The following is a 25,941-nucleotide window of genomic DNA, read 5'->3' as shown; positions in this document are numbered from 1 at the left end:
GGTGACGCGAATATTAAAATATTAGAATACAATCAGGGATTCTCCCTCACACACGTAGTGCGGTACACGTGGAGGCATTGGGATGATATTGTAGTGAAGTTTATACGTCACAACACAACATGGAGAACATACAAAGAGAACCGTGGTGCGTAAAAGTACACATAAATCCCATTTGTGAATACGTCATATCACGTGTTCCATATTTTATTTTCAGTCCATATCGGATTGTGGATGATTGTGGAGCCGCGTTTGCTATGGGAGCCACGATGGGTACCCTGTTTCATTTTTGGAAAGGATATCGAAATTCACCTGCTGTTAGTGACATCTGTATTGTCATAGTGTACACCCATCTGAACACGACGTGACCAGTTACACCATATGTTTCTATCCAAACACACTATATACAGATACGCTACATACACATGCACATGTTCTACAGATTTTGATGAGTTGGCACACACACGGATACACAACCCAGTGCTCTAAGCCATAGATATGGCATTCTCAGTGCTTGAATCACTGAAGAATCCCCAGATACTGTTATAACTGGCGTCTTGTGTGCCAACTAGTCTAAAGTGTAATTCAAACATTTCAACAATTTGGAGGAGTAGCTAACGTCAGTATGGGTTGACTGTTCTACGTATGGTTTGACAAGATTGAGCACAATGACCTGGCTGGACGTAATATGTCTGTGAAGGTGTTTGGGTGTTGAACATGATTATACACTTCTTGTCTATTCTTAGAGTAAAAGAATTATGGGAGGTATTGCAGCCATGAAGATCAGAGCACCCATTTTAGGAGGTAAGGTGTGATCAATGGATATTTAATTCAAGTATGTCTTGAGAGGTATGGGTTGCCGTTCAGTGCTTTATTGGTTTCATCATAATCTGGACGTGTTAGGGTGACTTGTTGGCCTTTATTGTGTAATCTTTTTACTCATGGTGGTATTTGTGTCTACTTGTTGTCAAGGAATCGAGTAAACAAACCATTGTGTTTACACAATGGTATGCGATCTGTTGTGCATTATTAAAGTAATGCTGATGTGTGTCTAATTTATAAGTTGATTTGTGTTGAAGCTGCAATGTCATGGCTGTTGCGTGACCACAACAACACGTATTTGTCTGACTGCTAGTTGTAGCATAGCTTCCCAAATGTATGCTCGTCATTTGTGGATTGTACATTTTCTCCTGTCATGGGAACCACGGTATCAATTTTCTAATAAACATCTTAACAATTTGCAATGGTATAGGGATGTAATGGTTACATATTACTGATAATGGTTATGCTTTTATTTCATATCAGTTATTGATATCGGCCTTTTAATGTGAATAAGACTGTTTTCTTAACCATGATTCAATGTTTTTGTAGACACAGTATTCATGCATGGTGCACACATACCATTACACATGTAGTGCTTGTAAGAACTGAATACTTAAATATCACCTAATTTATTAGCAGGATAACTTAATTGCTACCTACATTTTCATTTCATAAAGGAAACTTTGGAGTATGGGGAGGAATGTTTTCAACAATTGACTGCACGTTGATCTACATCCGAGGCAAGGAAGATCCGTGGAGTAGCATAACTAGTGGAGCGATCACGTCTGGACTCCTTACAGCAAGACGTGAGTGTGACAACTCATTTTCTGTCAGCCCTGTCATATCTTTTGTTTCACTTTATAGTTGGTATGGGGCCTTCACTGAGAGCTGCTGCAGCTGGTATGATACATATATAGTCATTAACCTTGTTGGTCTTTACAATACAATAGAAATCAATCTCATTGTGAAGAGCATTCAGGTGTAATTTGTAGTTGATACTTCTATCCATGCGTTGACACTGATATGGTCTAAATGTATATCACTGCACTTCAGCAGAAACATATGATGTTTTCTTATAGCATTTAATGTTGCCCAAGAATGTGCTTATCTGTCTAGGCTGGTTGGGCTTCAGTTGAAGCACATACATGTGCAGTCCAATGGGCTGGTCATATCAGAATCACAAAGAGTCCACTTTTGACAAAAGTAATAGCATCCCATTGAGCTGTTCAATATGTTCTGTTCTTTTAAAGAATGGATTCTGCTATTCTTTGTCTATTAGCCCACTATGACATTGTTTAATGATAATATCTTTTAATCCTTTACAAGTAAAACACCAGCCCACTTATTCCTAGAGCTAACACACATACCTTCCTTAGACTGCAATGTTGAAAATTCTATTTTAATGGTTTCCCTGAAGCACCTCAGAAATGTAATTGCACTCACTGCACTACAAGCTGTGTCTTTCGATAGTACATTAACACAATATTTAATGTGAAAATGTATGTTCATATTTGGCAAGGGCAAGGCAAACTTCTGTTCACACTGCAGTTTGTTTGCATGTATTAAAATATTTTACTACCTAGTTAGTTAATATGTTTATGCATTGAGTGATTGAAATCATGAGGAAACAGCATCTGGAGAGGTGTCTGTATATGTGTGTGTGTAGGGCTAGTGTACTTAGAAAATGTATTGATTGGCATGGACACAGGATAGTTAAAGAAAGCTTTTAAAGAATTATGCACTCAAGTGTGTGCTTGTCATGCAGTCATCATGGACTGTAATTTCCTCTCCATAAACAGATCAGTACATAATCACTTCATTATTATGTATCCAAGTGAGGTGTCATCCATTAACATGCTATGGTAACTGCATTTTGGTTTAACAATCTAGTTAGGTGGTTTATTTCATAGGAATAATGCACTTCCACTTGTCATGAAGTATTCTGACATGTTGAACTAATTTGGAGATAAAGTACAACAACACACACCTGGTAACCTGCACTACTATTGGTAGGCTTTCTCATTGTCTCTCCAACGATACGACCACCTGCTGCATGCATTATATATTTTATAGAAATATTACTTGTAGAAGATGTTGTGTGTTAGTGAGGTAGCTACGTGTCTGAGTAGACACCCAACAAGCCATGTGACAGCTACTATATCATCGGATATGTGACCTTACAGACTTGTGTTTTGTTGTTACAACTCCCTAACAGAACTTGTCTACTGTGATCACAAGTTCCTTTACACTTGTGGGACATGGCGTGTTTGACATCTGTGTGCTGTTCAAAGAAATTCTTTTCCCTGATGACTGTGCAATCATAAAGAATTTTTTTGTGTGCAAATTGAATGTTGAGTGTCATTGAGTGTGGAGGTTGTACAATTCTATTCATTGTGTTTGGCCACACCACTTCATTATTGGCTGTGTGTGTTACCAACATTACATTACTGAGAAGCCATGGCCTTAGTCTAACCCCATATTCCAACTTTAAGTCTGGGATCAAAGTGATTCTCTTGAGTTCGTGCTGGTAAAACAAAGGAGGAGTAGCCATGCAATATCATTTCATTATTGATAGGTGTGTTTTAATCCAGTAATACTTTATGGACTAGAGGATAGTGTGTGTTTCTTATTGCATATCCTATTGTGTAATCCATACTGTTTTCTTGTTTTGATAGCTTCATCCTGAACATCTTGAGCCAGGTATTCCTTACATGGCCATTTTGCCCCCAGGGTATTGATAACAGTTAGCAATCACCACATTCTTAACTATAAACATCTTCTGCTTACTGTTGTGTAGTTGTCATGACTGTCACAATGAAGCTGATATCACAACTTGACATTTAGGTGTTGAATGGAAGTGCTTTGGTCATCACAGACTACACCTGCTGTTGCTTACAGGCAAAAAATTAAAAACTTCTCGTAGAAAGAATGTCAATATTAACTCTTTGTTTAGTGCTGTGACAAAGAGGGGTCCTTGTAATCCACCAGCTTCTTTTATCACTACTATCACTCCCTCCTTATACAAGGAGGTGTTTATATTAATGACATATTAAGTCAGCAATACTGCCTTGTATGAATAAAGTTGAACTGACACTGTTCCATGGATACTTCTGTTTTTTGATAAACACTTGATTGATATAGTGTCATCTTTTCTAAAATGATCCCTTTAATTATTTAATTGGTGACTTGTTAGTGATTGTGCGGTTTCTATGAGCAACAGTTTGGCTGGCATGCCAATGCCATCATTTAACCTTTACTTATCCTTGTTGTCATATGATTATGTTTTGCATCATGTAATATTAAAATCTTTAGTTGGTATATCATGAGTGTACATCTGGTTGTTATTACTGCTCCTACTCCTCTTGTTGTAACATGTATATGATGTAATCATGTTGTTATACGATATAGGAACTTTTGAGTGGAAATTCCTATGAAGACTTATGGCATTTGCTTAACTGCAGTGTTTGCAAACTGTTTCTAGGGATATTTCCTTGTAGTTTATTATGGCTTTGGGGCATAGCCTCCTATATTTCATGTATCCCATTAGATTAGTGTTTGTGGGTTGAGTATGCTTGACCTATTATTGTCATAGTTCAATTACCGAAGGCAATTTTTGTATCCCCTGCTTATAATTCTTTAACTTACTGCTAAAAATTAATTTGTAAAGTTTTTTTTGGCCTCTTGTTACATTTATAAATTTAAACTTGCATGTATCATGTTGGTAATTAATGTTGTTATTTTATAAGCGTGCATGTAGCTTGGTTTCATGCTGCATGCACTTGTGAATCCCCTAGCCTAGCTACAAGCTGTTGTTGCTCATATAGTCAGTCAGTCAGTCTGCGACCTTACAATATACTCTACATGCCATCCCAGTTGCCACACCCACATGAATTAGATTGCAACATACAATACACAGGTTTCTCATCAACACCAAATATAGTCATGTTATAGAGCTTGGGATTTTTATTGAGTGCATTGTCGTTGGTAGCAGCCAGTTATGGTGGTGACTTGTGCAGTGACTTGAGTTTCCTGTGATTAACATTTGTATGGAATATCAACTATGTCACATGTTGTTCTGTCATAGGTTCTTTTTCAGTAAATGACTCTACTTAAGCTTTTCAGTATTGAGATGATATAGGAGTGCTTCTGGTGATTGTTGTTTAATGGTGTTTTATCAGAGTGCACGTTCAGGTATTCTGTATTGCCACACGCCTTCTATTCACTTCACACAGTGCAACATGATTTGAGACTCATGTCAGTCAATGGAATGTGTGGGTTATTTTATCAACCCCTGAAGTGTCAATGAGATAGGTTTTCATGTCATTAGGGCAGGGCTGTACTCCTTGAGGATTTCATTTGTGGTTTTAATTTCTACACTTTATTTCCTTTTATAGTTGTTATGGTGTTTCCTTATTTTATATGTTGTAGAAAATTTTATTATACATGGATCATGTTTTCATTATTCAAGGTGCTGTGATATTAGCTTTGATAGAGGGAGTTATAATTGGTTTAAACAGGGCTGCTTCAGAACAGTACAAACCAGGTGGGTAGAAGCATATTGTTGTGCATTTGTAAGGTTCAATGTTTGATCAATATCGTCCACCTAAAACAACCAGTGCTCAAGTACACAACCTGCCTCAATGGACCGTTTGTTATTAATGAAAATGTTGTGATCTCATGTGTATACGTCTGCATGCAGAGGTATGGATTGAAATTTATTTTTTCCACTATTAATGCATTGCCATGATGCATGCTTTTGATATTTGGGCCATGAAAATAACTGATTCAGCCGCACTGCAGGGTGGTCCTAAACACATTATCCCATTGAAAAGTAGCCACCAAGAGTATCTAGTTTCACAAGTAATTTGTAACCACATTTTATTCTAAGAAATACAACTCAAATTTATTTGCAAGTTCAGTACAAGTCTCTTAAGTTTTCAAGCTCTGAATTTGGTATCAACATGTACGAGTCAGCGAATTCTTGCACTGAGCTCTGTCAAGCATGTGATTGTTGTAACTGGTTGTGTATTTTCACAGTGATGCCACAAATCCCTGATCCAAGCCAGCTACCTCCTCACCAGCAGCCATACCACAAACCAATGTGACAATGAGTCAAGCAATGTGTTGATGGATTATTAATATTTGATGATTGATTATTTATTGCTGTAAATTGTTACACAAAATGAAACTAATAGTGAAAATTAAAGTAAATTATATGAACAACTGTTACTCTCGTATTTAGACAGACCCATATATGAATGTCATATCTAAATTAGACTGTGTATATATATTTTTAGGGAGTTGGTTATTAGTTTACTTAGCCCTACAGCTAGTTCAACCACTATGTATATTCATATGAGCATTCAGGAGAACTGGCTATATCTAAGGGTAGTCTATAGTGTCAGGGAGTATCAGATTTCATTTGTGACCAAGACCAACTGAGGAATCCTTGTCGTTGAGGTGATTAAGCAGTTATGACATTATAATAGTGAAGTCAACTGGATGCTAATAAATAAAAATAACTGATTTCCTGTGACAGAACATTTGTAAGAGTTCCAACGTGATTTGCATGTCTTATGACATTTCATTGAATGTTCTAGTGCATTGCAGACACACATTTTCTAGTGCATTGCAGATACTGTCCTTAGGGAATGCCAACTAGCACATTCCTCTCCAAACTGATACTGTCCTTAGGGAATGCCAACTCATTTTTATGATGTTCATTAAAAGCCTGTGCCATGTGTTTGAACACTTCAGTGGAGAACAAGTATGCTCCAGGATTGACGATGTTACTGACGTAGATGTAACACCTTGGTTCCCATAATCGCTCTTGTTACCAAGTTACGCGAGCACAAGATAGAGACAAGTATATTTGAGGATACAGAGCACCCAAGGAAACCAAACACATGGGTCAAGAATCCCGTGTACCATAATATGCATCCCATAATATTTATACCCAGCTATCAACAATTGAAATTGTTTCAGTTAAAAATTTGTCATAAAATTGTTGAAAGTGATTAGATTGCAGTTGGCATGTACACACACATACATGGTGAGGATAAAAATACAAGTATAAAATTTGCATCATGTATACATGCTATGTTTATTGCACTTTATTAAAACATGAGATTAAAGATATGCCTAAAAATCTGATTGAAAATTTATATTACAGTTAAATAATGAATAAAAATCAAAAATTTACATGAAGCTCTGCTCCATAAAAAGTTACACTATATATTATAAAGATTATACTACTGCTTTGGTAGTAGTATTGGTAAGAAAATTCATTGCTTATTTATAAATAAATAGAGATGAGAATGGTTGTGGCGGTGAGATTCACTTCTGGATAATGAAAGAGGGAGGTTTGCAGTTAATTTGGTCATCTTCCATTTGAATCTGGCTATTGGAGTGAGCCTCTATGCTACAACCGTCATGAGGACGAACTGAACACTTGCTCCCTGTGCAGTCTAAAAAGTAGCCATTGTGTTTATACTCCAGCTGAACTGTATCGTGTGTCTGGACAATATCACCAGTCTTCTTTCCTTCAGATGTGATACGGAATACATGATTAGAGCACTCCTCAGCTCCATTGCTTCCTTCTTCATCTTGTTGGACACATGGCGTCATACTACAGAATCCTCCCTCACTGGTGCAGTCAAGAAATTGGCCTGGCTTTCCTTCTAGTGTGATGGTATCACCAACTTTGACTTTGTCACTCTTAGCCCTGGTGATTGTAGCATGGATTGTCAACTGGTGGTCAGTACATGGCCTCATAAGACTACTGAAAGTGTTTCTCTTCTTCTTTTCATCAAAGCCAGCATCACAGGATTTCTTGAAGCACCTGCCAGGTCGACAAGTCACCCAGGTACCACCATCAACAAGCCCCAGGGAAATCTTGTTTTCTGAAAATGGAAAAAGTCAATTAATTACTTCCTCTTGTGCAAAAGACCACAATACCAATATATCAACAGAATCAATACACATTTCATTGGCACTTGTTTCTTACCTGTCTTAATGTTCTTCTTCCTGATGGTATCTTGTGACAACAGGTCACAAAGAGAAGGTATCGAGTTCATAAACTTATCTGGACATTTGTACAACTTGTTGGCCTGTTCTATGTCCTTGCTACTAATGGTTATTCTTTGTCCAACATCTACAAGACATTTGGGAAGATCTTGTTTCACTTCAAATGCATCACGTCTTGGCTTGGCAAAAGCATCCTTTCCATAATGCATCACACTGGCATAATCATAATCAACTCCGTGATGGTTGAGGAACACTTCAGCCATTTTGCTGTAACTTTTCTTGGCTGCTTCGGTACCATCAAGGTTGTCTTCAATAACTCTAATGAAATCGTCTCTGTCATCTCTTTGATGTTCGTGCCAGAATCCAATTACATGGCCCAGTTCATGCATGGCATTGCCTGGAGAACTACAGTGTTTGGCCAAGTACACTTCGTATGACTTCTTATCCCACATTCCAACACCAGAATTACATCTACGAAGGAAAAACAGAGGTAAACTAACTGTTCACAAGCTGTTACAGTTTGCATGCACAATTAAAATGAAGGGAACACTTACGATGTATAGTTTGTAAGAGTAACATAGACATCTTCATCAGTACGCTCCACAAAGTTTATACAAGTGTACTTCTCCCAAATTTCTATTGCCTTGTTAAAGGACTTTTCGTATTGTGTTCCTGAGTGAGTAGAAAAGGTCAGTGAGTACAGAACATAGACCACATAACCACCAGGTAAATATTAAAAAAAAAGTTGCAGCTTTGTGATACTTACCGGCTATTTTGGGATCCATCACATACGGGATTTTGCCGTTGGGCCAAGGTTTTGTCAGTTCTCCCGAATCGACCGCTCTCTTGCCGCCACCGCGGGGTGAGTTTGCATTTCTTAAAAGGTGCTCTTGTTCTTCACTTAACTTGATGTCTGCTAGCTCGCTATTTCCTGTAAAAGACAAAAAGCAAATAGGTCAATCGCTGGATACTTCAAATGATGGACATTAACAGACACATTGGCAGCTGCTCCGAAGCTAAAATACGCGGGTTTTCTTTCTCACCTTGATTTCTGTTTCTGTGTCGTCGCTTAGCTGGAATAGCTCTTCCCACTACTAGTAGTGATAAACTGCACAAAATACTTGCTAATACTATCCACTTCATATCTGGCTTTGAGCCGCTCTGTAGGAGCTAAGTAATCTTGTATCCTTAAGTTAAGGTTCACTTTATTAATCTGCACAAGTAGACTACAGTACTTATAGTAGCAGGAAGAAGCCAAATCGCTTCCTAGCTACAGTAATAAGGATTCTGTTTCAAACAAAAACTGACATAGCCTATACTCTTTTGCTTCTGAGCCCAGCGCACGCCTCCTCGCAAATTTGTTTATTGCTGCTGTCACGCCGCATCCGAGTAACACAGATGTTCTAATCTGTTAGATAAACAGTTATGATAAGAAGCCCAACAATGGTACCATCAAATCTGTAAATGGATTGAACGGTGCCGAGCGTAACCCTTCACTGGTACACAAACTATCCCCTCCCTCTGAGTAGGTGATAACACTGCTAACTTAACTAGCCGCTACATTTTGTCAGGGCCATACAGGCACAGCACAGTAGCTCACAGTGTTTCAAAAGCTATGAAAGTTTAATCAAAACATATCCCCATATTTGTATAGCATAATGGGCTAGATGTGTGTACAAGTTACAAAACTATGATGTGAAAATTGAGTGTTACTGTAATTCATTCTTGCATGTTGACAGCCAATTCCACTGCCTCCACTACCAGTCATGGTACACAGACTAGTTTACTATTACCTTCCACTTGTACAGCCCACATGGCCGCAAGCTAGCCCATGGTTAGTTGGAAGTAGCAAGGTCACAATGGAGCTGTTTGTCAGCTGTAAGCCAGTGTTGCTATTGGCATTGACCATAATGTGAAAACTGTGGTTGCTATACAACTACTATACTTTGAAGCACTTGTGGACAGTTTTCTAATGAACAGTGAGATGATCCTGCCCAACAGCTGACAAAATGACCTTTCTTACTGGAGATCAGAGAAATCCTATCTTTTCCATTAGTCAGCAGAGTAAAACACTTTTCTGATTACATCAAAATTTCCTACAACATGCACCCAGGCACCCAGATGGGCAGCTTAGCCATGTTCAGCTGGTGAGCCACCTTTCTCCATATAAGTGACATGAAAACACCATTATCATAGATACAATGACCTGATGAGATGTTTATTATTAACTGGCTCACACCACCATCTGGTAAACATCAGAAACAGTAAACAATCAAGTTGTGTGAGGTGATTTTTTTTCTTACAAAAACAATAGCAAGACCTTTATAATACTAAGTGACCATTACTCTAGTATCATGCATTGCTGGCTCTAGAGGCCACTAGGCTCTTGCACCAAATGTTATTTCAGGCACCACTGAGCAGCTTTATTGTTGTTTGCTTATCATTGTCAGAGAGCTATGCTTTGGAGGAGTAACACATGATGCCTGATATAGCCATAACTAAAGCTGTCAACAACATTCTCAGTGCAGAAATTCACTTTAGTTCCTGGAGATTCTGATAAACATATTCAAATCAGATTCACATGTCCAAGCTTGTGAAGGACAGAATATGTAGTACAATGTGGACAGGGAGACCGTGCTGGTGCAGCCTGGGTGGTGTCCAATGTATGCTCTGCATCTATACGGTATATACACTGTACAGGTTTTTTTCTTTCATATTGCACTTCTTCCTTCCTGAACACAAATGTGGTATCATTATTGGTAACTTCCTGAAACATTAAATGTGTCTTTTAGCCCACGCTGATACAATAGTTGAAATAATGTCTGTATCTGCTAAAGAAAAGATTATGTGTCCAGCATGCATTACCAACATCGATCAATATTCTTCCCAGGTTTGGATTGAACTCAGTCATATGGAATAACACCAACTGAAAATGTGTTTGCATTGAAAACTGAACACCTACATATACACAGCATATCCCCCTTATCAGTGCCAACACCATGAGTTCACCTTGTTCAGACTGCTGTAGGAAATCCTCATTTGACTGAGCAGGAAAATGGTATGATTCCACCACCTGTATCACTGTATCAACAGCACTGTCATTTTGCATCATGTAACGATCTCATATCGTTGCTTCCCCCTTTTTACCTTCTTATTAGAAGCCATGATGGTATTAATCAAGAGATATGGCTATCAGTGCACAATACAGTGCAAAGCATGTTGTATTTGTGCATTGGAAACTAAACAAGACCTGTGTTGGTCAAGGATCAAATTAGGAATCAACTGGAAACACATCTGTTCATGTGATGTGTTGGGAAACATGACACGTTGGAAAAACAAGTACCATATAAATAAATAACAAACTTTAGAAAAAAATCATTACTAAATTAGCATGTATTGGAGGTGATGATGTCTATACAAAATAATTCTGAGCAATGGATGTGATATGAGCATCTTTTTTAGAAACAGTTCTCTTTGGAGCCAACTGTGATGTATGATGGTATTTTGATTGAGGTCTTGAAGCAGCAGCAGTAGTAGAAACTATATAAAGAATTAAAACCATGGTAACTCGTGTAGTTACTAATATACCTGAGTCAAGATGCTTGGCTATACTCTTATCAAGCTCCTGTCGTACACTGGTCAGTAGATCATTAGTAGAACTCTACAACATTTTGAAATACAATGACAGCTTTTTATAATTGGTTCACAGTCGAAGCACCTTCAGTGGCACAGAAGTGTTAGGTTGTGACAAGGAGGAAGACATCGGAACATGGTGAAAGCCTCTTGATAGAGAAGTTGACAAGTCAGTAGGATAGTATGGTCTTTGCTCCATATGAGTACTAATATGAGACAAATAGAAACAGATTTGTTAAAAGTAATCACTATTAACTTTTCGTCACCAAATCAAATGGTTTGTAACGATGTGCTAACGGGTTAATAATAACTCAAGTTTAGTGTTTACAAACCTAAGCTGGCTGGTGTTATATTCTTTGGCCATTTCCAATTTATTACTGAGCTTCTCTCGCCGTGCTGACTCTACTTCATACAATTCCTACACCAGCGATGTGTGTTTACATGAAATAAGTTATTCATCTATCACCTTGTATCTTTTAGCTTCAGCATCCTTGCTATCTCGCTCTACTCTCAGCTCTTCAGCATCCATGAGAACTTTCTTGAGTTGCCGCTACAATAACCAACTAAAAAATACCACTAATGCTGCATGCAAAGTACTTTTAATTCTCCAGTCGTCTGTTCGAATCTGGATTGCCATTGTAGCTCACTTTCTGACCGTATCTTCTCTAGTGTGGCTTGAACAGCAGTCTAGTGATTAAAAAGCATTTATGTAGTTTCTCATGATATTATACTATAACTACCTGTTGTTCTAAATGTGCATTAACCTCATCCAACTTAGCTTGTAGCTCTCGTTTTGCCTGAGGCAGACAGCAAAACCACATGAAACATGCACCAATTTAATTCATTCATTACCTTATCTTCTATCTGCATTTTAAAAAGTTCTATTTCATTCGTGGGAGTATATTTGTTAACTAGTTCTTCCTAAAAATACACCACAAGGTGACATGAACATAACAGATAGTGTAAACATTGGCTATGTAGGAGATGATGAATAACAGAATTGTGTAAAAAGCTAGTAGGACAATCTTTTGATAACAGACACTTTGACACTATACTAGCTGGGTACCCAAATGACAGCCAGTCAATGGATGTATTGGTGCTGAGACATGTCGTTTAATAAACATTGTCTATTAGCTATAAGTCCATAGCAACCATATAAGTGATTACTGCACAACAACAATGGCAAGACCTTGAGGCACTTCAGCTCCTCTTTTAACTTCCTGTTAGCTCGATCCAGTTGATGGCGCACCTGTTGGTAAATGTAAACAATTGTGCAACATCACCACTGCTTATGCTATATACTAAAAATATAAATACCTTTTCCTTGTCTCTCAGTTCTACTTTACTTAGAGATAGCTGGCTTCTTGACTTTTCACAATCTGTTGAAGAAGAGGTTCAAAACTAAAACTATCAAAGTTGCAAATAACCTTTCTTGAGAGATGCAAGCCCGCTGTCTGCCTCTTTCCTCAATAAAGACTCAGTTCTTAATTCTGTTGACACTTTTAGCAGCTAATGTTAGGGAGGGACAGTTTGGTTGACATGTGCTAATTTGCTACACTAACAGACCTGTCCTCTGAGGCTATCAGTCTCTGCTTGTAACTGCTGTTGTGTACTGTTTAATTCAGTCCTCAGAAAATGTTCATTCTCTTCAAACTCCTGTGTGGGGGCACAAGATGACTACCAGCAGCCATAAGATACGTATGTGATCCCATTACTTTCACTTTCTTTCTCATGGACCTGAGCTGGCTCTTAAGTGACACAGATTCTTCTTGTAATACAATACTTCTGTACAATATGTTTGCTATGTGGCAGGATTAAGGAAGTTATAAGGTACCTTTCATGATGTGATTCCATCTTCCTTTCAGCGTTCTTTTTAATTTCAAGAGCTTTACGGGCCTTTTTCCTCTCCTAGGCCATACAAAAAAACCCATAATCAAATAGTCTCGATGTACACAAGATTGAAATTACATTTTCAAGCAGACTTGTGTGATCAGATTGAGATTTTTGTAACTGCATCAGCTGTGGCCAACAGACACATATAGTACTCAATAAATGATTTTATTATACCACTTGATGTAATGGTGTACTATTAGTGTACAACTTATTAACAAACACACATATCTAGGCAGTCAGGCACCATAACACCCACATGTTACATGTCCCTCACTTTAAGGCCTAGCTGAGATCTCGACTTGATCTCTGTCTCCCAAAGTCCCTTGGACTCTTCTGCAGACAGCAGAGCCCTGTCCCGCTCAGCAGTAATGGTCTACACATGTACCACTGTCACATCCACACTTTAAGCAGTACACAAGTCTCACTGTTAATTGTGTCTGCAGGTCATGAATCTCTCCTCTCAATGATGTGGTAGTCTGTTCTAGACCAGACCGCACCTGTGGGGGATTATGTCACTTAGCAACAGGCCACAAGGGAGGGGGTAAGCCTAACATCTTGTAAATGTTTTATTTGTGTACTGAGCTGGACTAAGTGTTCATCCTTTGCTCTCACATCAACCTGATGTTTCTCCAACTCCTGATTTAGTGCCGATGTGGCTGCCTCCAACTCCAGCTGATAATATAGGTACAACAACTTCAAATACATCTCAGTCTTTACCTTCACTTCACTCTGAGCAGAGCATTCCTGTAGGGAGAGAGCCACTTTCTGCTCCAGCTCAGTACAGCGTTGTTTCAGCCTAGTTAATTGTTCTTGTAGGTCACTACAACATTGTTGACTGGTGGAATAGTTCTCCTTGCTGGCTGCCAACTAACACAATGTAATCATGACAAATTATGTAAGAGTGATTATGTGGTGGGCACCTTGGAGGTCAATGTGTGGATCTGTCTCTGCAGGTCCTGCTGTGATGCTCTATTATTTGAGCTCACCTGTGATAACAATTGAGATGTGGTCAAGTGTTTGGGTAAACATTAGTAAGCTCATGATAACCACAGCCATTGTGATTTTAAACCTGACCTCCTTTGTTTGTAACAGTGTCATTTCTACTGCTTGTTTGTCTTGCTTGCTTCTCTCCAGCTCCTTTAAACCAACTGCAGATAAGTGAGGCTCCAGTATAAGACTTGAGTTACCTGCTTCAGATAAAGTAGCTCTTGACTTAGCGAGTTCTTCTCTAGGTTGCTTCTAGCAGTCTCTTCCTTGGCAGCCATAAGTTGGTCCCTAAGAGACTGCAGCTTTTCCTCTAGTGAATTTCTAGCCTAATAGTACAGTCACTAACAATAATGTGTGTTTGTAGCCTAACATTCTCTTACCTGCTGGTGGTCGACTTTCAGACTCTCCAAGATGGAGGTGAATTTATCCTGTGGAGTGTAACGTAAAAGTTAAGCAATTAGCTAAGCTGCTCACTTGTGCTTCTGAACTATGTACGTCTTGATCTGTAATCTTCTTGCTGGTCAGATCAAGTTGAGCTCTGAGGTAAGCCAGTTCAGATTGACTGTTGGTCAGCTTCTCATTAGATGTAGACAGCTGGCTCTCCAATTTAACCCTCAACTCCTTAAAAAAAAAAAAATTACCATCAACCAATCAATTTATGGTTAGAGGGCAAGGATAAACTTGACTAACATTTTCGCTCCTTAGCTTTTCCTCTGTGGTTGTTAATAGCTGCTGGCAGTGGTCTAACTCCCTTTGAACAGTGCTAATTCGATTAGTTTGTTCAAAGAAGCTAGACTGGAGTTGTTTAGCCTGGGTCAACAATAACATACCATCACTAACCACAATCATGTTTATTGCTCCACCTCATTCTCAGCTGTCGTAAGCTTGGTCTCCATTGTTTGAAGCTTGCTGGCCACATCCTGTTGTCGCTCCTGGCTGTTAGCCAAGTCCTTCTCCATCAAGCTACTCTGTCTGAGGTGCTCCTGAGCCTTAGCATGGAGTTCTCTGTAGAACATTTCATAAACTCAGTCATCACTTAACATTCATACTTTTCTACATCTATTTTCTCTTTCAGAGCAGTGTGTAGTTCATTGTTTGTCTTTTCTAGTTGAGATTTGACCACAAAAAGCTTCAAAGCAATGACACCTCTCATAACAAATCATTAACCAAACACAAAAAATCACTAACTTCTGCTTCTGTTTGTTTCTTATTAGCAGCTTCTTCATCTAACTTGGTAGACAACATCTCAGCCTTTGACTTGAGCTCAGCCAGTGTAGCATCAAATTGCTGCTGGAGCAGCAGCAGAGACTTTTCAGCTTCAACCTGCATGAAAGACAAAGTGTTGATATAAACACTAGAATAGTTGTTAGAGCTATAGCTAAGGAATGCGTACACTTCCAGGCTATGGAATTTGCAACTCCAATTACTAATTTAACAGCCTTACAGCCTCTGGAATGTATTATGTACACTAAAGCATCTGCAGCAGCAGTAATCATAATCATTCAGCAACGCACCAGAGCACTTGACTTGGCTAGTAGTTTCTCATTATTTGCTTCTATGTCAGATGTTAGCTGCATTTGTAGCTGCTCACGTTGTTGCTGTTCCTTGCTCAGCTGTACCTGTGTGTGCTCACATGAGCTACTGTTGAGTAACAAGGAGGTGGGACCACACCTGTGCTTGAGCTAACTGTTGCTGGAGGGTAGAATGTTTCTCCATCAAAGAGTGTCGAGCAACATCAGATTCCTCCAGCTGTGTAAGAACCTGTGTCTACACAAAATGATAAAGTAAAATTTACACCAATTGATCTACCTGATGGGCTTTAGCTTTGTTGGACTCCTAAGGAAGAAATAACATATGGTAGCGAGCTGTTGGGTGTTGATACATGCATGTACCTGTTGCATGTCTTGAAGGACTTTTAGTCTCTCGTTGTAGAGTGTCTCCTGAAGTTTCCATGAATCTCTCTCACGTTTGAGTTGTGTCTGTACATCATCAAATCTTTCCTGCAACTGAAACAAAGGGAATGTGTACATAGAAATTAAATGAAACATGTACACTGAAGTGTAATTGAATACATCATTTAATATGTGGTGCATGCACACATGCAAGCATGTTTACAAATACATGTGCACACACACACACACGCACGTGCACAGAAAAACATACAAATACCTGTTGTTTGCCAATAAGGACAGTCCTGTACTCTAGCTCGAGCTCTTTGTTCTTTGATGAAGTTTTCTGGTGTGATTCTTTTTCTCTGTATAATATTATTATTAAATCATAAACTTGATTGACCGTGGGATTACCCGATGTAACAAACTACAAAGCTGATGATTATAACATTTTAAACACATGTTGATATGAACACACAAGTTAAATAATAATAGCCTTTCTAGGAATAAATAAGTTTTTTTTGTTTGTTTTGCAGCACATCTGTATGAGCTCTATGGTAAACAGAGCTAACAGTTTTAATATGTAGTAGAGCTAAACATATTAAGAGACACTTTTACCCCTATACATATATCTTACTTTCTTAGTTGATGTTCTATCTTCCCTAGCTGCTGTCTAAGCTGAGCCACAAGATTATCAGCACTGCTGCGAGCAATGCTCTCCTGTTCCAACTGATATCTAGTGTAGGATGGTGTCCATTGTCCACAATAATATTGTTGGCTTACTTCATTGATCTGTTTACCATCTCTAAATCCAATTTGCTCTCTTCTAGCTGAGCCCTTGCAGCACTGAGGTCTGACCTTTTCCTAGAGTAAATAGCTGGACATGTCATATACGTATTACGAAAAGAATACCTGTGGAATTCCTTGAGTTGGGCCTCCATTCTTTTCTGTCCAGTCTTTGCAGTTGCTTCTGCATTTTGTGCTCTTTCCAGTTGTCGCTGAGTCTTCCGCAGGCTCTCCTGCAGTGCACTGACACCAGAAGACTCTGTCAACATATATAATAATTAAGTGATTTTCCATCATCTACTACTCACCCAGTAGTGAATTTGCTAGTCCACCACTGAAGGTTGCAGATGCTCCAGGTCGCAGTTGCAAGGAGGATGACAGACGTGGCACAGGGGAGACTATGTCATGTGTTGTACTTAGTTCAGTGGTAGTGTGTTGGGATGACAGACTGACATTTCCATTAATCAGTTCATCATTGTCATCATTGTCATCCCTCAGCTCTCTATCTGTCTGCATGTCACCCAGCATTGCCTCTCTGCCCATGAGGGGTGCTCCTTGTCCATACTGAAGCTGTAGGGAACTCGATAACACCCCAAAATGATCTGTACTTGATGGCTTAACAAGTGAGCCTTGATGACCAGAGGTAAAATCCAATGGAATACTTGTACTAAGGGAAGACTCATCTGAACAAGATGAAGTTGCTTTCTCATGTGTCACAGTATGCCTAGTCAAATATGTAGTCCCTTGTAAAGGTTGTTGTACATGTACATGGGAGTTGGATAAGCCATCTACAGACTTAGTGGTTTGTGGTTGCTGGAAGGATGTAGTTCCAGATACAAGTATGTTTGTGGGATCTGTGACAGTTACTAATTGCTCTAACAGTTGACCATCACTAGAGCCCTGTTTTTCTACCAATCTCCCTATCTCTTGCTGTAGTTCACTGAGACTCTTTGTCTGTGGTTCATTGTGTGCCACCAACTTAGGAGAAGATTGCTTGCTGTCATCTTCAAGGGACATTTCTGTGTGCTTGAGAGGCGACGTCAATAATTGTTGCTTTTGTCCCTCCAAATTGACATGTACCAAGTTCACATCTGCTTCATTTTCAACTGTCAATTCAGCAGTAGTAGCAAGTGGCTCTATCTGATCATCGACACCATGAGAGTGAGAGCTGGTCAATGACTCAGAAATACTTTCTTCATCACTTAGTGTCATTTTAGTTTCACCGAGTTTGTGAGCAGGGGTGGGCTGGACTCCATTGTATGCAGTTGTATGGCCTGATAGTAACCCACTATCCACAGTATTTAATAAGAAGTGAGGACTGTCTCCTTGTAGTTGTGATGCTGTAGTACTACGGATTGGCTCCAATTCAACCTTATTGGCTCCTTTATTGTGTAATGGTGGCAATGACGGTAGCTTGCTGTCAGATACTTCTTCACTGGGCTTTGCCTGGGTCTCCCAAACACTTCTCAAGTCAGACACACTTGGTTTTCTGACATTTACCAGGTCTTTGTCTGCCCTAGAACTAGTGGGTAGAGCACCATCAGTTGCCTCGTCTGCTTTGTCACTATCTAGTTGTTTTCGTCTACCTTCCAAAACCATCAACAGTTCATTTTCCTTCTGCTGGTATCTCTTTAAAGCCTCCTTGTCCTGCAGAGTGGTAGGTGAGGCGGGTAAGGAAGGCACCTCTTCACTGGCCACAGGAGATGATAATTGCTTGTGCATTTCTCCATCTGTATTGTCCCTAAGTGATCGGGTTGCTTCAGTTAAGTCTTGTTGATTAAGTAGTTCATTAACTAGTTCCTCCTGTTTGTCAGAAGAATGAGTGTGGGTAATATGTTTGTCACTGCTAATTGAATTGCTGGTAGAAGTAAGAATTGGCTCATCATTGACCAACAAAGATTCTTGCTGTTGTTGCTGCTGTGGTTGTTGTTGCTGCTGCTGTTGCTCCTTCTCATCATCAGTTGCTGGCACACTGCGCTGGTCAGTAGCCACACCTGCAGGAGACTGAACAACTGGTTTATGGTCACGTTTATCCTTCAGTTCCTTCTCCCATTCACTCTCACTTTCTTCTTCCTCTTCCTCCTCAGAAGAGACTTGCTGGTCATCTTCACCCTCTTGTGTCACAAAAGGATTAACAAATTCCATAGCACCATCTGTGTCGTCTTGCTTTCTTTCTCTATTAGCAGTATCAGAAGTGTGGGAGGGATGGTATGTATCTGTTATCGCTGTGGCCACATCTTTGTCACCTTTGACTGCTTCATGACTTTCCACTGGTAACATATCCACCACACCAACACTACTATCATTTTTTCCCACATTCTTTTCTGGTGATAAAAGCTCTTCAATATTGTCATCATCACTGTCACTGTTGTACACGTTAAAGTAGTCATTGGGTTTTGATGTTAACTTTGAACTACGTCTAGTGTGACTGGAGAAAGGATCCGGCAATCCACGTGCTCCTAGTCCAGCCAAAGCATTGTGCCCTTCTATTAGAATAGTTTGTAATTTAAGCATGTACGCATACACACAATCCTTACTATCAGTACTTTCATTGCTGCTGGTGAGATCATCACCTTCTTCATTCTCTGGTTCACTGTCCCAATCTGAGCCTGGTAGAACAACAGCCGATGGTGTAATGGTGTAGAAACACTACTATACCTTCACTAGGTGATTTATCTTTCTCTACTGGAGCTGCTGGCTTCACTGTTGTATCCTTATCATGAGGCTCCACCTTAACATAGGTGGATTTCTCTACACTTCGTTCAATCTCTTCTGCTTTCCTGATCACTGAGTCAGTGTCCAAGCTGCTGTCACTTTCAGACTGTGGAGACATTGCACCAGTGACATGCCGGATGGCTGACTTGTTAGCTGGCTGGGAGTCATTGGGTAGTACAAGTGATATATCACCTTTATCAGGCAGTGGAGTGATTGGTGAAAAGGTACCCAGATTATGGCTTGGTGAGCCTGCGTCTTTACTTGATTCATCAGAAGCACTCTTTCTAGGAGTGTCATCCATTTCAAGGAAGCTAGACCGAGCTAATTCAAGTATCTTGTCTTTCTCTGTGATAGCCAGTTGCTGGGGAGGATTCTTTAAAGAACTCTTACGTTCCTGTCTAGTCAGAGCATTACCAACACTAGGGACATAGCCAGTGTCAGGGAAATCATCTTCATCACTGTCTGAGCTAAGCTGCTTCATAACAAAGTCATCTTCGGCCACGCTACTGAGCGGACTAGAATCAAAGTTAGAAGACGTATCTTCATCTACTGCAGGCTTGTTATCAACCTTTTCTACTTTCTTAGTAGCAGAGTCATCTACCATCTGTTTATCTGGTTTTGTCCCTTCTGTTGTAGCTTGTTCACTAGGCAGTTGTGCTGTGCTTTCTTTTTCTGAAGATCGTGCTATACCTGCTAATGAAGTCTTCTTGTCAAAAGAGAATGAGAGACCAGGGAGTTTCTTATCTACTACATTTGGAGTACTGCTAACAATCTTACTCTGTGGAGCTTTTTGCTTGTACTCCTCATCACTATCAGTATCATCAAAACTGGAATCTAATGGAAAATCTTCCTCGGACTGTTTGGATGCTTTCTTTCCTTCTGGTGACATTTGTTTCTGCTGCTGCTGTTGTAAAGGAGCTGAAGTAGTTAGTGGTGGTTTAGCAGTGAGGTGAGCTCCACCAGCAAGTCCACTGGCTTTTGTTGTTTGTTGCATCAGGGACTGATCACCTCTCCCATGTTGTAACTTGAGAGCACCTAACAAACTGGGACCACGATTGCTACCAGAAACCTACAACATCACAAGGAATATTGTAACTACCAGAACTGTTATTGTCAACTAACCAGTACCACAAATGTTAATTACATACAACATAGTTACACTCACTGCTTGGCTGCTCTCTTCATCATTACTATTCCAGGAATTATTTGATGCGTCCAACCTTCAGCATTCATAATAAAAATATCATATGTTGGGTCAACCATAAGCATGACTGCTCACTTGACAGATCCTTCATCAGTCTTGGAGTCATTCAGATCACCAGTATTGTCAGTAGCTGGTCCACGGAAACTTCTTCCAGTGAGGGCCAGTTTTGGGTCATCTATCAACATAGAGTTAGGTCTGCTGGTATGCCCTGAAGACTGCACCAAACTAGCTTCATAATCCTTTATCAACTGAGCACAGCTACAAAGCCAAATCAACTATATGTTAGCAAATAAGTACAAAAACTCACTCATTATTATTATTAATGATGGCATGGTCCCTTGCTGTGCACCCCTTTTCATCCTTTAGTTTGACATCAGGTTTGTTCTGTAGCAAAAGTTTCAGGATGCCAATACGTCCTTTTTCTGTTGCCAACATTAGTGGTGTGCTGGAAAAAAACAAAGGAAATATTTAATGACACTATATACCAGTGCTCACCGCCCCTGTCCATCCATGGCATTCACATTAGCCCCGTCATTGATAAGGAAGGCTACAAAATTATTGTGACCTTCAATTGTAGCTAGATGTAAAGGGCAGGAACCAAGCTAGTGAAGAGATAACTAGATAGATGGTAGTGCAGTGGTCATCTCTACCTTGTCAACAGCATCAATGCGAGCATCTCTTTCCAACAACATTGTTGCAACTTCTTGCATTCCTCTATGAGCAGCAATGTGCAGTGGAGTCAATCCATCCTTGTCAGCTGCATTAGAATCTACTCCAGCATCTAGTAATGCCTTAACACACTCTGACTGGTTTGAGTCCACTGCCTTCAACATGATAATTTAAATATGTACATCTCAATCATGTGTTACTTTTAACAATGGTGTCCTGCCATCCAGGTCACGACTGTTTGTATTAGCTTTGCAAGAAAGCAAATGGGTTGCTATCCCAGCGTCTCCTTGTGCACAGGCCAAGTGTAAGGCTGTCCTGTATCAGTTAGTGTACGTGTAGGAGTGCATCATTTAAACTTTTATCTTGTCATACCTGCTCTGCTTGTCCAACTGGTTCACTGAACTTGGCTTAGCCAATTCTTTTATTTTACTCGTATCACCGCGCCATGCTGCTTTATGTAGCTTGGGTAGGTCCTTGTCTTTTTTGATCGTGTAACTAAATATATGAACGGCGGTCCCTTCACTAGGTGGCAGAACACTCGCTTTACTAGAAATACTAGCTGTGTCCCCATCCCCTTTCTTCTTAGATTTCTTTAAAAGCTTTGATATTTTCGGCATTATGAACTCTACACGCTAAATTTCGTTTCTTCCAAATAAAACGCGCCAATCTGTTTCCGTGGTAACGTATCGCAACAGTACAAATGTAGTAAAATTCACACATTTTTGTATGTACTAGATTCTGTGCTAGTAGTGTCTGCAAGTTCTGTTTTGTTTTGCTCAGCTTCCTCTGATTTTTCTACAGTAGAACTATCTTTATTACCAATGGCCTTGTTTTTACTGAACGAGTGTAGTGGAATTGTTCCCAGCCAGTGCATCATACTAATTGACAAGATAAGGATATACATTTTAACTATGTGGCATTAAAGGATACACTCCATTTGCACTCTCTGTTTGTATAATATGATTATAGATATGTTCTTGTTTGAATGCATCGGTTTCTTCCTGTACAAGAAATGTCACAATGGTATACAACTTATATGGTCCACTTACATGATAAATTTCCCAGTCCAGAGCAACATGGGTTCCATCATTGCTGTACCTCTTATTGTAACCATCAAAGAATACCTGTTGTGTAAACAGTACTACAGTCATGGTCCCAGGGAAATATCAAGTTATAGTTCTAGCTTGTTAATATAGATTACAAGTAAGCATGTATCGTAGAACAAATACTATATATGTCAAAATTCCATACATTTTCTAGCATCAGACCAAGGCCAGGAGCCATCGGTATGTCAGCCTAATTGACACACAGTTAAACAATGTCACATAACATCTACTTTAATCACCTTACTGTCATCAAAGGAACGTGCTAGAGCTTCTTTGTCTGCTATGTTGCGTATTATGGCAATCACGAGCCCTTGAAGGATAGCAATTAACATGACACTACACACACCCAACTACTATCAGTACCTATCATCTTCCTTATCTGATGGAGCATGAAACTCTGTCCTTTCACACGTAGTACAAGAAACTCTATACCTTCAGCTACAAACTTTTCTCCACACTACACCACACAAAACCTGTTATTCAGTTGTGAGCTTAAAAATACAAAGCCTTACTAACACAGAATTCCTTGATGTGGCGTTTAGCACTTGCTTCATGTGGAGACCTATAAACAAATACAATTCCACCCCATTTGTAGGGACCAGTGTCTCTCTCTTACTTGCCAGAAGTGAAGTTATGAAAGTTATGAGTGCCGACAAACTGTGATAATAAATGATTGATTTTATCAATCTGTTCACCTATGTACGTAATATGCACACATGAAAATGACACATGACACGCACTATATACTTACTAGTTATCCTAAAATCTCTTCTTGTTTGCTAAACACGATAAAACTCTCTAATAAAACATACGCCAGAAATGCTATGCTCACCTCAAATGTTGGAGACAGGGCATATGTTGGTAGTAGATATTCATATGACCTAGCAACACAGTAGTCTTTACTGTTGAACTTCTTGGTAACTCTGATGATAGCTGGAATCAGTAAAACTGGTTTAGCCTATAAGTGACAACATCTTATTTCTAACCAATCACCCTGATCTGTGAGGGAAGGTGAGAATTGATCTTATCCTTGTCTGCTTTATTTTCATACATGTAAAGAGATAAAAGATATGGACATCACAAACAGTTTTGTAACTAGGGAGTACTTATCTTTACAGAGACAAGTTGTCTGATGGCTGAAACCCCTTTGTCTGTCCGAGCACATCGTTGAAAGAACATCTACAATATGTTAAAGATAATACAACAGATGATATACATTATGTTGTAACAAACACGTGTGTGTGTGTGTGTGTGTGTGTGTGTGTGTGTGTGTGTAAAACAAAAGTCTGTGGACATGGTTATGAATGCCCATTGGAATATTGGGACACTCGTGTATTCCCAGTTAATCGTAAGAAAGATACTCATCTTATAACACTAAAACCTAGAGTTATTGATGAAGTGATGCCAACTGCATTGCAAACTAGTAGCTATAGTACGTACATGCGTGTATGCGTGGGTGTGTGTATGCGTGCATGCATGTGTACATTGTCAAGCAGTTGGAGGATTAGCCTGGCAATCACAATCAAGTTAATCAGTTAGTGAGCTTTACAATGAACCAGGCAGCTGACTGATGTTCCAATTACTTGATTTCTACCTAACACACACAAATTAGTACTTTTCCCAAGTTGTCTCTCATGTCTTCTGATATAGCTTCTGCCTTGTACAAGGCTTGTATCAAATCTTCCTCAATGGTACGCACATCTGGGTTCCTTTATGATCACAAATATTACTGCACGCCCACTTCTCAAGTAGGTATACCTCTGCATCCCAAAGTATCCCTTTCCACAATAGCTCAAGAGAATTGCAAACTTACGCTTGCCTCCCCTACCAGCATTTGTAGGACTCTTCTCTGGTTTCTAAGCCATCCACCAATACAATGTCATACAATATGGCGTAGTGGTACCTCATTCACGTCAGCTGGGTCATTTCCAGGCTCACTTTGCTGTGCAGCTACAGGTGCTTCAGAGGAATGTACATCAGATGTTGGCTCTTCTACACGTGGTCTTTTAACAGCTGGACCCTCGTGATCCTCGGTACTATCGTGTACAACGACACTATCGCTCTCTATAGTTGCCATGACTTAGGGTGAGGCCCATGTGCCATGCTCGAAAATATTAGAACACAACGTTGTCAGATGGGGGACGAGGAAAACGGTTTGCCGGAGGAGCTGGAAGAGCCATGTACAACTTTCCATAACGCTCTTGGAGAAACAGAGCAATGCTTAAAATTGATACTTAGCTCACGTGTGGAAGAAACGATGGAGAGTGTGAGAAATAATGTCATGTGTGGCGCACGTGATTTATCAGTGTTTAACACAGTTAGACCATCTGGAACAAGCATCCTTACTGCTACTCAACACTTACACACTAAACTCGTTGTTTTGGAGTGAGTTGAGACGTTGTGTGTTAAACTGACTAACGTATTTCAAGGGGTGGCACTCCAATCTTTATCCTCAGTTGAAGTGGTCAAACTCAATAAATAAGCCTTGATTAATGCTAAATTCTATTGTAAAATTACGTTCATGTTGTTATCCTAAATGTATCAGATCGTGGTATCCCCTTTATGAACCGAGCCTGTCCTTTGCAAATTTTCAGCTTGACTTATGACTCACTTTGACTGAGTACAAAGATCAGAGTACAGGATATATTGAAGTATCACCCTCTTGTATTTCAGTGTTCCTAAACACTCAAGGAGTATCACTAACTGACCATCCCATCAAAAAAGAATTAGTAAGCAAAGAAATAGATAATAGTTATGGCATACTGAGTAACTTCTGTCACAGGAGAGGATACAAAAGACGATGGCTAAAGTAAATGAAGTCAAGAAGAAGCAAAAAAGTAGTTATATGTTTGACAATAGGAAAATTTGTAATCATTTGTTTTTTATCAGGGGAAACTCGCAAAGTCACTGGGGCTAATAGGTTTATAAGAAATGCACTTTGGAGCTTGGAAGAAAGTAAAGCAAATTGTGTACTAATACACATCTCAAGTAATTTTCCTTTTTTCAGAACAAAAACAGCAGAAGAGGAAAAGTAGTGAAAATGATTCCTCCTCCAAGAAATCTAAACTTGATGATAGTACAGATTCACCCTGAACATTTTCTCATGGGCACTGATGTCATGTCATAAACACCCATTAAATGGGTTGTTCACTGTCTCAAGTGTATATGAAAATTTCACCACAAATTCTTAGCTCTAATTTGTGTTTATTTCAAC

At 39.5% G+C, this 25,941-nt stretch overlaps 5 protein-coding genes across 6 annotated transcripts; 2 read left to right on the top strand and 3 right to left on the bottom strand.

Annotated features, from left to right (window-relative positions):
* LOC136259828 (mitochondrial import inner membrane translocase subunit Tim17-A-like) lies at nucleotides 1-6,030 on the top strand. Its single transcript, XM_066053383.1, has 7 exons — nucleotides 1-145; nucleotides 215-314; nucleotides 744-801; nucleotides 1,497-1,625; nucleotides 1,684-1,719; nucleotides 5,288-5,362; nucleotides 5,857-6,030. Exons 1-7 carry the CDS (start codon nucleotides 120-122, stop codon nucleotides 5,922-5,924), a joined length of 492 nt encoding a protein of 163 aa, XP_065909455.1. The 5' UTR covers nucleotides 1-119; the 3' UTR covers nucleotides 5,925-6,030.
* Nucleotides 6,031-6,795: 765 nt separating this feature from the next.
* LOC136259809 (uncharacterized) lies at nucleotides 6,796-9,150 on the bottom strand. Its single transcript, XM_066053357.1, has 5 exons — nucleotides 8,889-9,150; nucleotides 8,612-8,776; nucleotides 8,400-8,517; nucleotides 7,826-8,316; nucleotides 6,796-7,721 (listed from the first exon to the last, which is right to left on the bottom strand). The coding sequence occupies exons 1-5, from the start codon at nucleotides 8,986-8,988 to the stop codon at nucleotides 7,156-7,158; spliced, it is 1,440 nt and encodes a 479-aa protein (XP_065909429.1). The 5' UTR covers nucleotides 8,989-9,150; the 3' UTR covers nucleotides 6,796-7,155.
* Nucleotides 9,151-11,185: 2,035 nt separating this feature from the next.
* On the bottom strand, nucleotides 11,186-22,301 carry LOC136259788 (ankyrin repeat domain-containing protein 36C-like). 2 transcript variants are annotated; one of them, XM_066053324.1, is made up of 46 exons: nucleotides 21,994-22,301; nucleotides 21,822-21,936; nucleotides 21,603-21,776; nucleotides 21,448-21,554; nucleotides 21,260-21,397; nucleotides 21,028-21,210; nucleotides 20,914-20,968; nucleotides 19,692-20,817; nucleotides 19,571-19,642; nucleotides 17,342-19,519; nucleotides 17,160-17,292; nucleotides 17,031-17,111; nucleotides 16,885-16,983; nucleotides 16,528-16,612; nucleotides 16,251-16,364; nucleotides 16,168-16,194; nucleotides 16,030-16,125; nucleotides 15,873-15,977; nucleotides 15,547-15,681; nucleotides 15,408-15,487; nucleotides 15,222-15,363; nucleotides 15,049-15,168; nucleotides 14,833-14,979; nucleotides 14,739-14,786; nucleotides 14,559-14,684; nucleotides 14,446-14,508; nucleotides 14,292-14,357; nucleotides 14,089-14,238; nucleotides 13,924-14,043; nucleotides 13,797-13,868; nucleotides 13,646-13,744; nucleotides 13,447-13,497; nucleotides 13,313-13,386; nucleotides 13,194-13,263; nucleotides 13,045-13,134; nucleotides 12,906-12,987; nucleotides 12,796-12,857; nucleotides 12,668-12,727; nucleotides 12,331-12,399; nucleotides 12,219-12,275; nucleotides 12,076-12,165; nucleotides 11,945-12,028; nucleotides 11,811-11,896; nucleotides 11,564-11,684; nucleotides 11,434-11,506; nucleotides 11,186-11,385 (listed from the first exon to the last, which is right to left on the bottom strand). In XM_066053324.1, the coding sequence occupies exons 1-46, from the start codon at nucleotides 22,236-22,238 to the stop codon at nucleotides 11,258-11,260; spliced, it is 7,698 nt and encodes a 2,565-aa protein (XP_065909396.1). In that variant the 5' UTR covers nucleotides 22,239-22,301; the 3' UTR covers nucleotides 11,186-11,257. The 2 variants fall into 2 exon arrangements, with proteins under 2 accessions (XP_065909396.1, XP_065909397.1); XM_066053325.1 differs by having other exon boundaries at nucleotides 16,030-16,119.
* On the bottom strand, nucleotides 22,301-24,877 carry LOC136259812 (pseudouridylate synthase 1 homolog). The gene is made up of 15 exons (XM_066053362.1): nucleotides 24,631-24,877; nucleotides 24,486-24,583; nucleotides 24,343-24,436; nucleotides 23,838-23,906; nucleotides 23,714-23,780; nucleotides 23,560-23,660; nucleotides 23,479-23,506; nucleotides 23,344-23,422; nucleotides 23,244-23,289; nucleotides 23,091-23,184; nucleotides 22,967-23,037; nucleotides 22,873-22,917; nucleotides 22,671-22,745; nucleotides 22,552-22,622; nucleotides 22,301-22,499 (listed from the first exon to the last, which is right to left on the bottom strand). The coding sequence occupies exons 1-15, from the start codon at nucleotides 24,802-24,804 to the stop codon at nucleotides 22,334-22,336; spliced, it is 1,278 nt and encodes a 425-aa protein (XP_065909434.1). The 5' UTR covers nucleotides 24,805-24,877; the 3' UTR covers nucleotides 22,301-22,333.
* LOC136259827 (nuclear nucleic acid-binding protein C1D-like) lies at nucleotides 24,803-25,924 on the top strand. The gene is made up of 6 exons (XM_066053382.1): nucleotides 24,803-24,993; nucleotides 25,046-25,112; nucleotides 25,401-25,456; nucleotides 25,510-25,564; nucleotides 25,617-25,682; nucleotides 25,735-25,924. Exons 1-6 carry the CDS (start codon nucleotides 24,829-24,831, stop codon nucleotides 25,818-25,820), a joined length of 495 nt encoding a protein of 164 aa, XP_065909454.1. The 5' UTR covers nucleotides 24,803-24,828; the 3' UTR covers nucleotides 25,821-25,924.
* The last annotated feature ends 17 nt before the right edge of the window (nucleotides 25,925-25,941 follow it).

The sequence above is a fragment of the Dysidea avara genome, chromosome 7 (genome assembly GCF_963678975.1).
Source record: "Dysidea avara chromosome 7, odDysAvar1.4, whole genome shotgun sequence".
In the NCBI taxonomy this organism is placed as follows: domain Eukaryota; kingdom Metazoa; phylum Porifera; class Demospongiae; order Dictyoceratida; family Dysideidae; genus Dysidea; species Dysidea avara.
This window is presented reverse-complemented; position numbering and strand designations above follow the sequence as displayed.

Coding starts and splice junctions, on each gene's coding strand:
- LOC136259828 (XM_066053383.1), top strand. CDS start 120: ATGGAGAACATACAAAGAGAACCGTG. Junction 315..743: donor GATATCGAAATTCACCTGCT/GTTAGTGACATC, acceptor GTCTATTCTTAG/AGTAAAAGAATTATGGGAGG. Junction 802..1,496: donor CAGAGCACCCATTTTAGGAG/GTAAGGTGTGAT, acceptor CATTTCATAAAG/GAAACTTTGGAGTATGGGGA.
- LOC136259809 (XM_066053357.1), bottom strand. CDS start 8,988: ATGAAGTGGATAGTATTAGCAAGTATTTTGTGCAGTTTATCACTACTA. Junction 8,777..8,888: donor ACACAGAAACAGAAATCAAG/GTGAGAAAGAAA, acceptor TGTCTTTTACAG/GAAATAGCGAGCTAGCAGAC. Junction 8,317..8,399: donor ACTCTTACAAACTATACATC/GTAAGTGTTCCC, acceptor TTTCCTTCGTAG/ATGTAATTCTGGTGTTGGAA.
- LOC136259788 (XM_066053324.1), bottom strand. CDS start 22,238: ATGCCGAAAATATCAAAGCTTTTAAAGAAATCTAAGAAGAAAGGGGAT. Junction 20,969..21,027: donor ACTGATGAAGGATCTGTCAA/GTGAGCAGTCAT, acceptor TGAATGCTGAAG/GTTGGACGCATCAAATAATT. Junction 16,365..16,527: donor TCCTTATTGGCAAACAACAG/GTATTTGTATGT, acceptor CCTTTGTTTCAG/TTGCAGGAAAGATTTGATGA.
- LOC136259812 (XM_066053362.1), bottom strand. CDS start 24,804: ATGGCAACTATAGAGAGCGATAGTGTCGTTGTACACGATAGTACCGAG. Junction 23,507..23,559: donor CCCTGTCTCCAACATTTGAG/GTGAGCATAGCA, acceptor TATCGTGTTTAG/CAAACAAGAAGAGATTTTAG. Junction 22,623..22,670: donor TGGACTGGGAAATTTATCAT/GTAAGTGGACCA, acceptor TTTCTTGTACAG/GAAGAAACCGATGCATTCAA.
- LOC136259827 (XM_066053382.1), top strand. CDS start 24,829: ATGCTCGAAAATATTAGAACACAACGTTGTCAGATGGGGGACGAGGAA. Junction 24,994..25,045: donor TGGAAGAAACGATGGAGAGT/GTGAGAAATAAT, acceptor TGTTTAACACAG/TTAGACCATCTGGAACAAGC. Junction 25,565..25,616: donor AGTCAAGAAGAAGCAAAAAA/GTAGTTATATGT, acceptor GTTTTTTATCAG/GGGAAACTCGCAAAGTCACT.